The sequence below is a fragment of the Poecile atricapillus genome, chromosome 5 (assembly GCF_030490865.1).
Source record: "Poecile atricapillus isolate bPoeAtr1 chromosome 5, bPoeAtr1.hap1, whole genome shotgun sequence".
Lineage (NCBI taxonomy): Eukaryota > Metazoa > Chordata > Aves > Passeriformes > Paridae > Poecile > Poecile atricapillus.
In genome coordinates, this window is record NC_081253.1 from 11621912 (window position 1) to 11637495 (window position 15584).

The 15584-nt window shown below is 44.7% G+C and overlaps 1 protein-coding gene across 1 annotated transcript in view; it reads left to right on the forward strand.

Annotated features, from left to right (window-relative positions):
* Positions 1 to 7474: 7474 nt before the first annotated feature.
* The window catches only part of TFCP2L1 (transcription factor CP2 like 1), a 35960-nt gene continuing 27850 nt past the window's right edge, over positions 7475 to 15584 (forward strand). The window contains exons 1-2 of the mRNA XM_058840243.1: positions 7475 to 7608; positions 11760 to 11911. Coding sequence (XP_058696226.1) covers positions 7547 to 7608; positions 11760 to 11911 — 214 coding nt within the window. The 5' untranslated portion in view covers positions 7475 to 7546. The remainder of the gene's footprint in view (positions 7609 to 11759; positions 11912 to 15584) is intronic.

A 15584-nucleotide genomic window follows, 5' to 3' on the forward strand; every position in this document is an offset into this window, starting at 1 on the left:
CACTGTCTTGGTGATGTCAGTTTGCCCTTAAGTTTCCTGCAATGTGAGATGACTTGCTCATTACCTAATGGTGATGGGATACTTGCATGTGTGAGCTGCATCCACACTCTGTGCCATCATATGAAGTTAATACAAATGTATTAACTTGTTAATACAAATGTGTTATCCTGCCCCACAGGAATTGCAAAGTCAAGAGATGACACCTTGTAAAGCAGGAAATCTGGGATATCCTGAAGGAGAAAGGAATATTGGGGAAATAAATCCATTTGTATCTAGCAGGAGAGATCACTCTCCACTCACCTCACCTTACTTTACCTTGCAGAGAACTTGGGTGGATTCATTATTTGACTTGGGAATTGCTGTGCAAACACAATAAAAAACGAGTCTTAGAATTTGTTTATAAAAATTAAGGGAATAGCATGTTATTAGAATAATTGTACAAATTACTGTCATTGCAAAATTGCTTTTATGTACAAATATTCCAGTTGGGAATAATTACAGTCAGACTGCATGTAGCTAATAAAAGAAAACCGCACTCCCTTTTCCAGTCTATCTTCTTCTTAGTTATGAATTTATTGTGTGAATCATCTAGCTAGAGCTATATTTCTATAAGAAAAACCTCATTTGATAGAAGCTTTACTCTTGGAAGAAAAGAATAAGTATTATAATAATAATAATGGCTAATGTTTTCTTGTATTTTGAGTTTTTAAACATAGTGTTTGTGAATAACTGTTTGTGATATTACAGCTATAAGTTGTGATTCTGCTGAGGTACTAAGCATTCTCTGAGGGACCATTGAAAGGTGTTTTGAGTACATGAAGGATCTTGAATTGTTTTCCTCTCAAGGAATTTAAATTGTCTCTAAAGTGTTTCAGGGGAAATGAATGACTGTAATGTATTTCATGCTCTGTGCTGTCCTACAACAGATAAATGCCCTGGGGTGGAGCATTTGAGTTCTTTCTACATGCTCAACTGTGTCTAATAATTATCCTGGAATTATTTCATGTCTGAAGAGTTTACATTGGAGAGGATGTGGCTACTTGACACTGTTACTTTGCCAGCTCCAGATTATAATAAAGCCTTTCCTCTAGAGTTAAAAATAACCACTTTTCAGCTGGCTTTTGCATAGAAGTCTCCCTGGGGCAGGACAGCACATGCAGTAGAGCAGCATGCAGACCTTTTACCATGAGTCTCTTCAGGAAGTGGAAGCTGTGGACATCCCACATGTGCTAGGGCATTACGCATGTGGTAAAGACCTGGACATCGCCTTGAACAGGAAGGGGATTGTGGGGCATGTGCACAAAAACCTGGGTCAGGACCATAGTACTCCTTGCAGGATTTCATGGATTTGTTGAAATGTTGGTGGGAAGTGACCTCTGAATGTCTCTAATCTAAACTCCACCTCAAAACAGGGCTGGAGCCTACACTGGATTGCATCAGCCATGGCTTTGCTGCTGTTGTCTTGAACACCACCAAGGATGGAGATGCCACAGCCTGTCTGGTGGCCTGTTCCAGTCCTCTGGTGAAGAAGTTGTTGTTAATGCTTGGTCTAAGTTCCAAGTGACAGCTTGTGTACATTGCCTTGATCACTGCTGCTGATGAGAAGCTCTTGATTTCATCACCTTTTTTAATGCCTTTGTATAGTGGGCTGCTATTAGGACCTGTCTTGACCTCATCATCCTCAGACCCAGCAAGCCTAATGCCTTCAAGCTCTCCTCACAGGAGAAGTGCTCTGTGCTCTGAGTGTTTCAGCAGTTCACCTGCTGGATCCTGTTCAAATTCTCCACCTTGAACAGGAGGCTCAAACAGGCGCAGTTCCACCAGCACCAAGGAGAAGGGGCTATAGCTTTCCTTGATCTCATGCACTACAAGGAATGGTTTGCCTCATTTGTGGCAAGGGGAAACTATTGTTCTGTACTTAATCTTTCAAGAAAACACTTGGGTCCTCCTCAGTAGGGCTGCTCTGCAGTCAGTTGGTTCTCAGTCTGAACTGATGCATGGGGTTATTCCATCTTGGTGCAGTGCTTTGCATAGCTCTGCAAAACTCAGGTTTCCCAAGGTCCTGCTGATCAAAGCACTGGTGCTCAGTATGCCAACCACCCCACCCAGTCTGGTGGTGCTTGCAAATCTCCAGAGGGAGTCTTCTGCCTCTTGTTCAGGCTTTTAGGACTCCCTTTCCATGAGTAGAGAGGACACAGCCTTGGTCTGTGGGATCTATGGACTAGACATCTTGTGGCACCTCTTCTGCTTTCCCACACCCACCCTTGGCAAAGCTGGCTGAAGCAGTCAGTTCCTGCTGCTGCCTGGCTCCTGGCCTTTCCTTTCCCTGCTCTCCTCTCCCTGCAAGTGCTGACACAGTGTTTGGGGCAGGGTGGCAGACCAGGCTGCTGGGCGGATGTGGGATACACTCAGCCATCACAGATATTTTTGGCCCAGCTACAACTTTTCAGCTATGAAGCAAAGCTTCCCCGGGCAGCAGAGCTGTGAGCAGAACTGGGCTGTTGTCAGCTCTGAGTGACAATGCTTCAGCTCCTGCTCCCCACAAAGCAGCAGGCAGTGACGGTCCCCCTGCTCTGCCACCCTGTGTGTGTGAGTGTGATGTGCTCATGTTCTGGCCACAGCTGTTTGCAGAGTCAGTGTCTGCTGCTGGCCAAAAAGTACATGATTTTTTTTTTCTGTTGTTGTTCTTTCCTTTCCTTTTTTTCTTAATTTTTTTTTATTTTAAATTTTATTATTATATTTTTTTTTAAGTCATGTGCTGCTGTCCTACTCATGCTGTTGGCTCCGGAGGTCCCTCTTGCAGCAATGTAAACACGGCTACTGTGTGTCCCGACGATTGCAGCCTGTAGCTCACAATGAGACAGCCTATGCCAATAGATGTATAATGAGCATTTAAAAAGCACTTATTTTGTCATCCAATCATCCATCTTCCTCATTGTGTAAATATTTTTTTTGTTTCCACAACAAAATGACTTTAAAAGAAATGTTCACCAGGAAGAAAGAAAATTTTGATTCTGGTGATAAAATCAGGACAGTCAAAATGATTAATATGACATTGGGGAGAGCTCACAAATGAGGCTTAATTTCTGTGGCAAAAAAGGCCTCGTGGATACATCAGTGCTATGTTGTGCCTGGAAATTTAGTGGCAGCTGGAAATTTGATGGTGACCTCTGATAAGTAAGAAAATGGTGAGAGTTTTAATGAATGACTTGAATAAGAAAATAAGCCAATCTGTGTGGTATTCTTCCTGATATTTGTTTTGCTATTAAGTTCAGTTAATGTGGCTCTCATTGTGTCAGGATGATTGTGTTGACAGCACATCATGACATATGAGCATGGGGGCAGTTTGACTGTCAGGGAAGGGGAAGGGGGGACATTGCTTCACACTCACGAGGTAGAGCAGGGTGACTTTAATAAGGCTGCATTTGGAAGCCTTTGGCAGGAGACGTCAGAGATTGTAAAGATAGAAAGGGTCCTGGTGAGCTTCTTTGCTCTCCTGTGTCAAACTGGCCACAGGACCTAAATGAATTCCTTAATTCCTTTCTGTTCAACTTTTTTCTTTTTTTTTTAAGTTCGTCTTTTATTATTATATAATTATATAATTATATCTAGAAGATGGGGATGGCGGGAGGTGGCTTTAACCACCAAGTTTGGGAAAGTTACACTCATGGCTGACTACATTTACTGCAGTCTGTTCTTAGCCTTGCTTTATAAACTTGCAGTGTTTATGCTGAGGCTCTTCTATCTTTGTTGTGAGGTTTAGGAGCATTTTTTATGAAATGTTGATTTTCCATGTGAGTATTTATAGACTATGTTTGAGTCACCTGTTAATCTTCCTCTTGTAAAACCAAAATAAGGTCTGTGTTTCTGTCAGTATAATGCACACTTTCAAGACCTTGTTAATTCTCAGTTTTTCCAGTTCAGTGCCCTCCTTCTTGGCTGTAACACCATGACTACATTCATACGCCTGGTGGTAGCCACTGCCCAAAGCTTCTGTTCAGTAGAGGGCAAGGTGAAGCCATCTATGCTGGTTTCCATCTGAACAGTGGAGCAGCATGGAATAAATGAGAAGACTTTGAGGGTCAATGGGCTATCTGTGAAAGTCTACACTTGCCACTGGAAGCCGTCCCTAACCTTGTCAAAGTCAAAGCAATGTTGTTCTTTTTAAATTTAGAGCAATAAGGGCTGTGTAAAAGCTGTTCCTTTCTTAATTCTTAAAATTGCAGTTGATTAAAACCTCAGGTTTCCAGTCCTCTTCTAGTTTCTTGTGTCTTCAGTGATTTCCAGGGAAAGGTGAGCAAATTTAGCCAGTCACAGCCCAGTGACATTTCTTGGTTATCTTGCAGAGCCTGTTTCATTATAACTCCCCCAAGGATCCCCAAGTCAAAGCCTGGAAACCTGCAAGCTAAAATACACAGAAAGGCAACACAAAAGGCACATGCTGACTATTTTTCCTAAGAGCATATTCAGTGCTTGGGGGACCATCTCATTTCAGATCCCTGCAGCTCATCCAGATTCTATGGTCTGTGCATCAGGGGGGAGGTGGAGTAATCCCTTGACTAATGCCATAATGAACTAATGGCAGCTTTAGGAAGCTCTTTGATACAGTATAATGTTCACTCTTGATCCTTTAAGTTTATCTGTGGCTTTGTGAACACAAAATTGCTAAACTGATACAGAGTTAGACTACCCAGAAGCAACTCAGATGTTTGTGATGGAAGTCATAAAGGTATAGAGATGTTCTGTTTTCAGTTTCATGCAAGTGAAGTGTTTCACTCCTTTTACATCTGTAGCCATCTCTACAGTGTTATAATGCTCACATCCCTTTAGTCCTTTGGCTAATGGGAGCACTGTTCTTCCACAGCAGAAAGGGAACTGAATATGTGACTCTATCTCAGTCACTTCACTGTAAATTCTACTAGTTTGGTTCCAGGTGCTGAAAAGCTTATCAAAACCTCTCGACTCTCCAGTGAAGCAAATCAAAGATGTTTCCCACTCAGTGCTTAGCTAAAGGGATTGCAACAAACAGTGAAGCAGCAGAATGAACTTTTGGACTGAACTCACTGGCACACTACTTGGGTTTCCAGGTATAAAAATCCACAGGAAAAGACACTTGTTTTTTAAATACCTTTTTTCAACACAAAAAGTATCCCAAGGTCCCTTCATAGCATTTCCTCAAGTAGAAAAATCCATCAAACAAAATATTCAATCAATCCCTTTTAATCATATGATCAAAGTGTTATACCATGGCAAATTGACCAAGCATCTAAAATGAGAGATAAAAAGCAACCAGAACAGCAAAGAAATTACTTTGATCTGGGAGGAAGTAGCAGAGTAAAGGGAGGCTTGGGTGAGAAAGCTGTGGTGGAGAAGACTTTGTCACTGAGGGGTTGTGTTAAGATAAGAGGAGGAGCAGATAATGGGAGCCCCAGAGGGGAGCAGAGGATGACTTGTCCTATGTGATGTGGTGGATTCTGAAGGCCAGAAGATACTTGATGCTGTAGAAAAATTTCTGCACCAGGGGAAAAGCAGCAGTTAGAGCAGAAAATGGCTGAGATTTCTTTCAGGAGAGGTAGTCAAGGAACAAAGAAGTCTTTGTCTTCATCAGATTTGGCTTTCAAAGGAATGGGAAGGACAGGAACATTTAGAAGACAGAGCTGCTGCCATAGTCTCTGTAAAATTAATTAGTAGATTTCACCTTATTTTCTACATTCATCAACAGGCTAGAGAGGAAATGAGTGGGATTATTTTAAAGTAATTTTCACTTCAATATATGTACTTTTTAGAAGGATAGTAAAGAAAATATATCATGCCAGACTCAATGGGATCCTTTGTTTCATACAGTGTGGCAATTTACTTTTACACTGGACTTCATATTTCCCCAGTAGATGCAGCAAACTACTTAAACTGTGGAAGGATATTTACTATTTAGAGAAGTCCTTGGACAGCTCAGCAAACTTTGCCTTGTTTCTCTGTCCACAAGCTATATATAGTCTTTGCTTAATCAAGGTCTCAGATGTTGTGTGAACAGAGCTAAATATTTTCAAGAGTATAAAAAAGATACCTCCAGCCATTTTGCTTTGCTAGAACCAGTGTTTGTCTGTTTAGTAACCAAGGATACTGTAAAGGAACATTGAACTGTGCTGTTTCTTTTGAAATTAACAGAGCCAAGCAGATATAAACAATTCTTCATAAAAGCTCTTAGACACATAACATCTCTGTAAAGCTGCTTAGTTACCTTTCAGGCTACATTGTTCTTTACCTCAAGATACAAAAAACCCAATGCCTATAGTTAGATTGCATCTGACTCTGTTGAGCTTGACCTAACTATGATCTATAAATGCTACGACAACAGCAATATTCTACAATCATGGCAGGAGAACAGAAAATTCATCTGTCTGAAAAAACTCATCTGATGGTGAAATCTGACAGTGAATGCTGACAAGTACCCCGAGTAAATTGCCTTTTTCTCAGCTGAAATTTGACCAGGAACCTCAGGGATAGGAAGCCCTCTTGAATGAAAAACCGACTGAAAGGTGTTTAATGACACAGAGTAATTAAGAGTTTGTTTCCATTTCTGCTGCTGGATATCCAATAGGAAATGACCAAACAGGGAGCCCCTCTACCCTTTTGTTCCCCCCGCCCAAGCTATCGGACCAGAGAAGGACTGGTGGGACACGAAGGTGCCCTGAGAGCAGGGGGGCTTAGGAAAATGACAGCTGTGGGCAGCTTTGGGGGTGAGGATCAGGACCTGCAATTTGCGACGGAAAGGGAACAGATTTCTCCATGCCGTGTGGGGGAGTCGAGATAGAAAAGACAGGAGCGTTTCAAGTGGCCTAGGGGGGAGTTTGGTCTCTGACACTGTTCTCTTCTTCATAAACTTCCTCTGGCAAACTTTGCCTCTTGCTCTCTCAGTTGGAAAATACCCCCTGACACAAAGGTCGCATTAACACGAGGCACAGGGCGATGTAAGCGACAGCACTGAGCTACAGCCATCAGCTGTCGTTCATTCCAACAGGAACCTCAGAGGAACCTCAGCAGGGCTTTCACACTGCTGTCGGATGGAGCGGCTCGGTTTAAAACACAGCCCAGAGGCCAGGCGGCAGCTCCAGCCCGCCGGGGGATGGCCCGGGGCTGCCGTGCCCCAGCGCCTCGGCCCCACGGCCCCTCACGCCCCGCTCGGGCCCTCACACCCCGCTCGGCCCGGGCCCGTCCCTGGGGCCGGCGCTCCGCCCCGGGGCTGCCGTGCCCCAGCGCCTCGGCCCCACGGCCCCTCACACCCCGCTCGGCCCAGGCCCGTCCCTGGGGCCGGCGCTCCGCCCCGGGGCTGCGCGGCCCGAGCCCGCCGGGGGCCGGGGCTGGCGCTGGGGCGGGCCGGGGGAGGGCTCGCCCGGCTGCGGCTCCCGGCCCGGCCAACCCGCGCCCGCCGGGGCTGAGCCATAAAAGCGGCGGGAGCCGGCGGGGCCGCGGCTCCAGTTGGCGGCAGCCGGGCCGGGCACCCGTGGGGTGGGCAGCGCAAGGACCGCCGCCGCCGGCCGCCCCCAAGATGCTGTTTTGGCACACGCAGCCGGAGCATTACAACCAGCACTCGAGCGGCAGCTACCTGCGGTGAGTCCCGGGTGGATGTTCAGCCCTGGCACGGGTGGATGTTCAGCCCTGGCACGGGTGGATGTTCGGCCCCCCGCCCGCCCGCCGGGTTCCCGGGGCTAGCGCCGCTCCCTCTGTCTGAGAGACTATTTTCCTGTTTTGCTTGCTCTTTTTTCCTTCTTTACTGTTTTAGCGCCTGGCTAGACAGCTCTCTGCAGCGTTGCTTTATTGCTTGTGCCGCGTTCCTTCTTCTCCGGGCCGGGGTAGCGCAGCTCCAAGGGAGGAGGTGCGGCAGCGGCGGAGCGCTGTCAAAACTCTGCGGAAAGCAAAGCACCTGATGGCAAATTGAGAAGGCACCCAGTTTTCTGGGAATGGGATTTCTTTCTCTGGTTTTTAGGACGATGTGTGAAAAGCGCAGAATTTCACTTTCTGAACTTGCCTAAACCAGCTTTTTCCTGCCTCCGCACAGTTGCGTTTAATTAAATGTGCCTAATTTAAGTACAAGGGCCGCTAAACAATAGTTTGTGACATGTGTAGCACAAACCCGTGTTTCCTCCCTCCAAACGATGTCAAAGCAGGCAACTTTGGGAGTTCCCTTTTTGCTGGGTGGTTGTGAATTATTTGTTTTCTGAAGATGTAAAGCTCAGCTGTCAGCTGGTGTCGGTTGCTGGAGTGGGATTTTTGCTGAATTGTGGCAGTGGAGAACCTGTTTGTGGCCTAAGAACCCTGACTTTCAAATGTACCCCCAAATAACCATTCTTGAGAGAACATTGAGTTTGTCTGGGGAAGCACTTTGAACACAGATAATGCTTCCCTTTCAAGGACACATGTTATCTTGACGATTCCTGCTGCCTATCAGTGTACTTGTAAAGGAATTTTATTTTGGATTTTGTAGTAACCTCCCATTATCAAATGATACAATATTGGGAGATTTTTGCCTTCTGGCAGCTTTTACGTTTCTTTGTACAAGATTCTTCACGTCCTCCCTCTATGTCAATAACTCAGTTTCACAACGTGTATGTGGCAGGAGTCTTCTTCTCTATTGCTTTGTACTTGCAAATCTGATTAGTTTGGGGCAGTGAAAATGGTACTAGCAGAGGAGCATCAGCATTGGTGCTTGTGCATATTCTCCATTAGAGAGTGTCAGGCTGCTTCATTAACTCCATGGATTTGTAGCAGGAGTGCTACAAGATCATCAGGTGTGGGTCAGGCTACTCTCCACATTTTAAATTCTATTTAATGGGCCAGAAAACACACTAGCTTGTTTTTGCGGGCTTGATGCTAGCTGGAGGATAAAGGATACCTGTTCTGTCAGGAAGGCTGCTGGTATGGAGGTGACCTATTGGTGTTTTAGGAACAAACTTCAGCTTTAGTGAGTATCTGCCTCTGTGAACATGGAGGGTTTGATCTGGGATTAAAATCCCTGCAACCACTTTTATGGCAACAATGCCCTCAGGTGTTGCAGGGAAGGTTGGTTGAACAAACCCCATGTTTTTTTTATGTAGAGATATCTAATTCTGGCCAATTCACCTTCAATGAGAACAGGTCAAGACATGCATGAGAAACTGAAATACTACAATATTTGAAGTTGCTGTAAGAAAAGTTTGTAGAAGTTATATTTTGCAGAAATCAAGAGCTTTATGTGTATTTGAGATGTCTGTGTAAGTTCTGCTGTACCTCAGTGGTATTTGTAGCTGGAGCAAGATGATACTACAGAAAAATTCTTGTAAATTTTCATTCATTTTTTTATGAAAACCCAGTACCTTTTTTACTTTGTTCTGTCAGATGACTGAACTCTCAAAAACCTTCTCTCCTCCCAGGTATGCAAACTAACTGTTATTTAAGACCAGAACTGTAAATATTTAGCATAAGGGTGAAAATTGGGAGAGTTTTAAGGAGTTCAACATTTTTTAAATATTTTTTTTTTTTAAGGATAGGAACTGTTGTAAAAGCCTGTTCTTCCCCTAAACTTAATGTGCAACTCTTGAGTGAAGAGTTGGGTAAGTGTTGTGATGACTTATACACTTACAACTTTAAAATTCTTTTGACCTCATTCTAAGTTCCAAACTCTTCCAATAAGGTCGAATATTTAAGAAGGTCTTGACCCAAAGCAATTATACCACAGGCCATTAGTTCAAATGCTCTAGGAATAAAAATGTGATTAACTTGTGCAGCTTCTTTGGAGCTTTAATATGGTAAAGCTTTCCAGAAACCAAGTCATGGATTCCTGCATGCTTGCAGAATTCAGCGACCAGACAGCTGTGCCAGCAGGTGTGGGGGTGCAAAGAACCTGATGTGAGATATCGTATTTAAATTCTGGCTTCCCCCTGCCCAAATTTCTCATCTGTTTCAGGTGAGTATATGTACGAATTCCTCATCCCTAACTGTTAAACCTAGGCCAGATTTTGTGTGCTGTTTCTGCCGAACTGGAGAAGTTTTTGGGTGCTGGAGTTTTCGACCTGTTCTCATCTGTAAAGCCACAGGCATTCAGAGAGAACTGTGCAGAGGAGTGCGTTAGGAGCAAATGTTGGCATCCTTAGGAGCAAATGTTGGCATCTGGGCTGAGTGAGATGACTCCGGAGCAGTATCAGATCCTGCATGTGTGTGGAGCAATGCTGTCTATTTCAGAAATCTACTGCAGGCATTTCTGTCACTTCATTACTGTCGTAAATCATCTCTAAGGAAAAAAACCCCTCTCTGTGGCAGCAGTTAGGCAAGAGCTGTGATTATGTCAGTAATGCCAGGAAGCAAATGGGGCTGGATGCCTTTGAGTGGCTGATAATATTGAGGGTGTGGGGTTGGAAGAGAGAATGGAAACAGAGATGGGTGTTTCTTTTCTCCTGTCTGCATCTGAAATGGTACAGTTTGCTCTTTGGCATTGTTTTCCCATAAACAGGAGTACCTGTGTTTGAAGCAGGCACTTGAGCAGTTTACTCTAAACTGCTGCAGTGTTTCACTGATGACCTGGGTAGCCTTCAAGGTTGTGAATGCTATGAGTGGATCATTAACTGAGCAGGCAAGGAAAAAATTCATAATGCCCTTTCAGTGTGCATGCCTGTACATGCTGGATGGCTTTTCTTAGAGCATTTTGTGTATGGATTGTCAAAAGGAGAAGAACTGCAGCCTGTGTAACGAGAATCTCGAGTCTTCACACATCTGGAAGAAATAAGAGAAAAAGAATCACTCATTCTGAATTGTTACTGTGTTCAGTATAATCCTCCTAATTTGGAAGGGTATTAATGTTTTAAGTAGGTGGATACAATGATCAGCAGCGTTAGTGTCATAGGAGAGGCTAATGTGGTTCTTCAGTATCAGACAGACTGAGATAAGAATGCTTATTCCTGACATCTCATTTTTTACTAATCAACTGATCATTTGTTGAGCTCTCAGCCTTGCTAATACCAGTTCTGCTTGGGGATTAGTGTGGGTTGGGCTCAGCCTGGGACTAAACCAGCAGGCAGGTCACTATCAACACATGATCAACATGATAAAGAATTGTAAAGAAGTGGGAACTCAGACTGTGTGCAGGTCCTAATGAAGCTGCTCCCATGCACCTGAGTACATTTATGAAGGTAGCCCAGTGCTGGCATAAGAGCTGTGTGATTCCTTGGGACCAGGTTTATTAGAATGCCAGGAGATACTATGAATCAATTAATCCAGCTGTTTGTGCCATCATTTACCTGAATATCTCCTTTGTACACCAGAACTGTGTCTGCTTCTCACCCATGGCTGCTGCTTGAAGACATTTTACTAATCTGACATTCAGCTGTCGAAATGCCTTTTCTTGCTTTTTTTTTTTTTGAAAGGCTTTCATCTGAGAGCTCTTAATCAAATACATTCACAAGGATGAAGGATCTATTTTTGGTATTATTTTCCTCACAGAGAAGACTGCGTAACTGAAAAGTAAATCTGATTTATTTCTTAAAAACTTACATTAATTCTCAGACATACTCTGTTTTGCCAGTTCTCTGTTCTTTTGTGTGCAGTGCCGATATCCTAGACACAGAAGTTGCCTGGTTACATTATACAGGCCCAGTTCTTCCTCTTTTTAGCCATTTTAACCTGGTGTTTCTCCAGAGACCACCCCCGTTATCTCAGAGAACCAAATGCAGATTGAGGCTAGGGTAGTCCTTAAACTCTTTGTGACTGACTGTATAACTTGTTCATTGCAGAGATGTCCTTGCGCTGCCGATCTTCAAGCAGGAAGAGCCGCAGCTGTCTCCTGAGAACGATGCCAAGCTGCCACCCTTTCAGTACGTCCTCTGCACAGCCACCTCACCCGCCGTGAAACTGCACGAAGAAACTCTGACCTACCTCAACCAAGGTAGGGTCTGCAGTACGCTGAAGGAGAGGATATTTCCTGGGAGCAGTTCATGAGATTTAATCCCATACTTTGCCTTACTGGGAGGACAGCGGGATGGGAAAAGAGGGATAGAAGTGGGGAGGGGGGATGAAGGAAAGGAGGAATATTTAATTTTCTGCATTTAGATACCAGATGATCAACTATTTAAAAGTAATGAAGTACCACTGATTTAACTGTTGACTTAAGGCAGTGTTATAGCATGCACAGTTCCCTGTGGCAAAGTACTGGCTTGATCTCAGCTTAAGCTGCAGCCTCTTGCCTTCATCTCACAAGGCCAGATTGATGAAGCAGATGGGCCAGCTTGGACTGGGGAGGGCTCTTACCACTGCAAGTCCCGCAGCACTGCTGGAGGGCATGGCCAGGGAGTGATTTAGCAGGTATCCAAGGGCTGCTCTGAGGTCTGGGCAGTGACATCTCCCCCACAGGCTGGCTGGTGTGGCTCTGCTAAGTGCCTAACTTGACAAATTGCCAGGGTTCAGTGCAGCAAGGTCCTCTATAGCTGACCTCACAGACTAGTTCACACTTCTGGATAAACAAACACTTTGAGTTTTTTCTTTTCCCCCCTTTGGCACCATTTGTGCAGACACATCTGTGTTGGTGTTTGGCTGTCGCTTTGCAGCACCTCCTGTGTGTGTGCCTTGAGGGGATCAGACTTCTCCATGCACAGATTATGCTAAAACATATTTATGCTCAGTCTCTGCCAGGCAGTAAAAAAGGGCCTAACAACAAGCTGCAGGCTGTCTGCCCTTTTACTGAGATCCTTTCCTGCCTCAGGATACTGCCCCAGCTCTTTAAGCTTCATGCACTGAGTAGGATGCTCACTTGGGTGCCTCCCTGGGTAGGTTTCTTTTAATGCTGGTAGAAATCAGAGCCCTGACCTCCCTTGGACTCTGACCTCAGGTGCAGCTGGATCTGTGTTGGTAGCCCCATAGAACCAGCATGGAAATATCAGTGAAATACTGTAGGCTCTACCCAAGGAACCAGGGTTTTCCTGTCACGTAAGCTGTCACTGTTCTCTCTCTCAAGATCCAAAGATGCTTGGGATATGTGACTGTGTCATCTCAGTTTATTCATCTAAACACTGCAGATCCCAGGAGGTTTTAATGGGGTGTATTAGTTGTGAGATTGAGGCAAATCTTCCTATGAAACACAATTCTTTCCTGTATTGGAAGAAAATATTTTTTTTAAATGAAAATCTGTTGGCAGCCAAATATTTTAGCATAAGTGAGACAGTGCCTACTTTTTTACCTTGGCAGGGAAAAAGCTGGACAACTCTTAATGCAATATCATGAGTTTTTAAAAAAACTTTGTGACTGGAGCAGTCCACATTTTCCTTTGCAAAGTAAGACTGTTACTGCCTTTTTGGATAGACCATGTTGTGTTAGGCTTTGTCCTGCTTACTATTGCAAGGAGTTGTCTACTGCTACACCTTGACATTGCTTCCTCCTTCACTGGCATTTCTTGGATATCATCTGTCTTTCATTCCCCATGGTGGGATGTGTCTTTGCAGAGCACACCCAGAAGAGCATGAAGCTGGGCAGGCCTGGAGGAACACAGCAGGGATGAGGCTGGCAGGAGCTGTGCAGAGGGGCCGAGCTGGGAAGCTGGGGTGTCTAGTTTCTGTTGGTGGGCGATTGGTGAGAACATTGCCATGGGTTAAAAATGGATAAGGCTTAAAAAAGGTTAAAAAAGGCTCTGTCAGAAAATTAATCCCCGTAGTAGAGTTATGTTCTATGAGCTTGAGGAGGTGTGTGAAGGGGACCTCAAGGCAGCTGAGGTTTCTGGAACCAATGCTTGTGGCACAGGAGAAGAACTGGCTGACTCCAAAGCACTGTGACCCAGCTACAATGCTACAGCCATCTCGTGAAGCAATTTAAGACCATTCCCTACACCTTATCAGCTTGTGCTTGCTGTAAGCAAAGGGATACCTCTTGCACCTTAACCTCTCTCTGTGTTTATCGTGGATTGGCCAAGCACTGTTACATAAAACTTCCCATCTTGATTGTTGTGATGGATTATTTTAGCAAATGGGTAACTTCATTAATGAATGTCCCTCTGCCCTGTGGCAGTCATGGCTGGCTTGTAGTAAGGCAGATACAAAGACACACAGTGGCTGTCCCAGCACCAACAAAGCAATTCACATCCGGTGTGGTTACTTTCCCAAATTGTGAATAAAGGGTTTGGGGTTTTCTGCTTGCTAGGTGATTCTTGCCACTTGCTGTTCAAATGTTTCTTCTCAACTTTAGCTCTTCACCCCTCAGTTACTGACCTTTTATCACTGTTAAGCAGCTCTGCTTCCTGCCCTGAAACACATTCTCCACACGTGACTGGTTCAGTGGTGGTAAGTGGGCCAGCTCAGGAGTGTCCATAATGCAGAACTGCATGGAAGAAAGCTCTGTCAGGCTTGATCTATAGGCTATGGAAAGCTGGAAGTACTGGGTAGCAAATTGAAGGTCAAGTTGCATAGCAGAGATAGAAGAGGAATCAGTGGAGAGTTTCACATAAGATCTGAATAGACTTCATATGGGCTTCATATAGGAAGGAGTCCAGTGGCTGTGTTTGTGTACAGGTGGGAGAGGACTCCAGGCATGTGGAGCATAATGGCTTCTCTTGAGCCTTGCTTCTTACAGGATAGACCCAGAGGGATGATGAGGGGTGTTGAGGAGGAAGAGGTCTTTGGCCTGGACTCTCCTCAAGGATGGAGGCTGAGAGGACTCTGGAGCTGGAAACCAGAGACCAGTGTTTTCACCAACGGGCAGGGGAAGTATTTGCAAGGGAGCATAATGGAGTGAGCTTAGTTCTTAAGTTGACTTGGGGACATTGAGCAGTGGCAGAGTCCCAAGTTAGTCTGCTCCAGTTTGAAACCATGCGTGCTCTCTGGCCACAACTCCAGAACCAGCCTGTAAATGAGGTAACTAGAGGCAAATCTGTAGCTTGGTTTCCAAAGACTGACTCATTACACTTGTCTTTCCCGATCTCTTTCCTCCCCTGCCTTCCCACATTCCTTGGGAAACTGAAGCCAAATTGAACACAATATTAGTTTGCTGATCCTTAGGGCAGTTCCTTCATTAAGAGGTCTTTACTAGGTCTCAGGAGGATTACTCATCTGATGGGACAAAGTACAGGCTTATTAGTATGGTGTCTCAATACCACTCCACCTTCTGTCCGTGAGACTGGTAAAGGTGCTGTCCTTGCACTGGAAGCTGCTGCTGGCATTGCTCCTTTGGTCAGGGATCATATCTGTCGACAGAACTACACTGTCCAGAAGTCTGCAGCACAAACATCCTAACGTTTCTGGAACTAGCCTGCCTTTTAGCACTATTCCAGTGTCTCCTGTGGATAGGGATTTTCAGACAAACAATCAACCAGCAACCATATTACAAACCACTGCTTCAGCAAGATGGCTTGATGCAGTGCGTATTCCATGGTCTGCAGTCATATGGGGTGTGGTTTGACCGTGGCTGGTTGAAACCAGTTTCAAACATTGACAGAAATGGAAGCAATGAAAGGTGGTTCCAGAAATTGTAGCAGGAGGAATGTGGAGGAAACAAGCGCTGTGTACAGCAGATCTGAATGCTAATAAATGTGAGGAAATAAAGTCATTCTTTTAAAAAACAGAATGTCAAAAATAAAA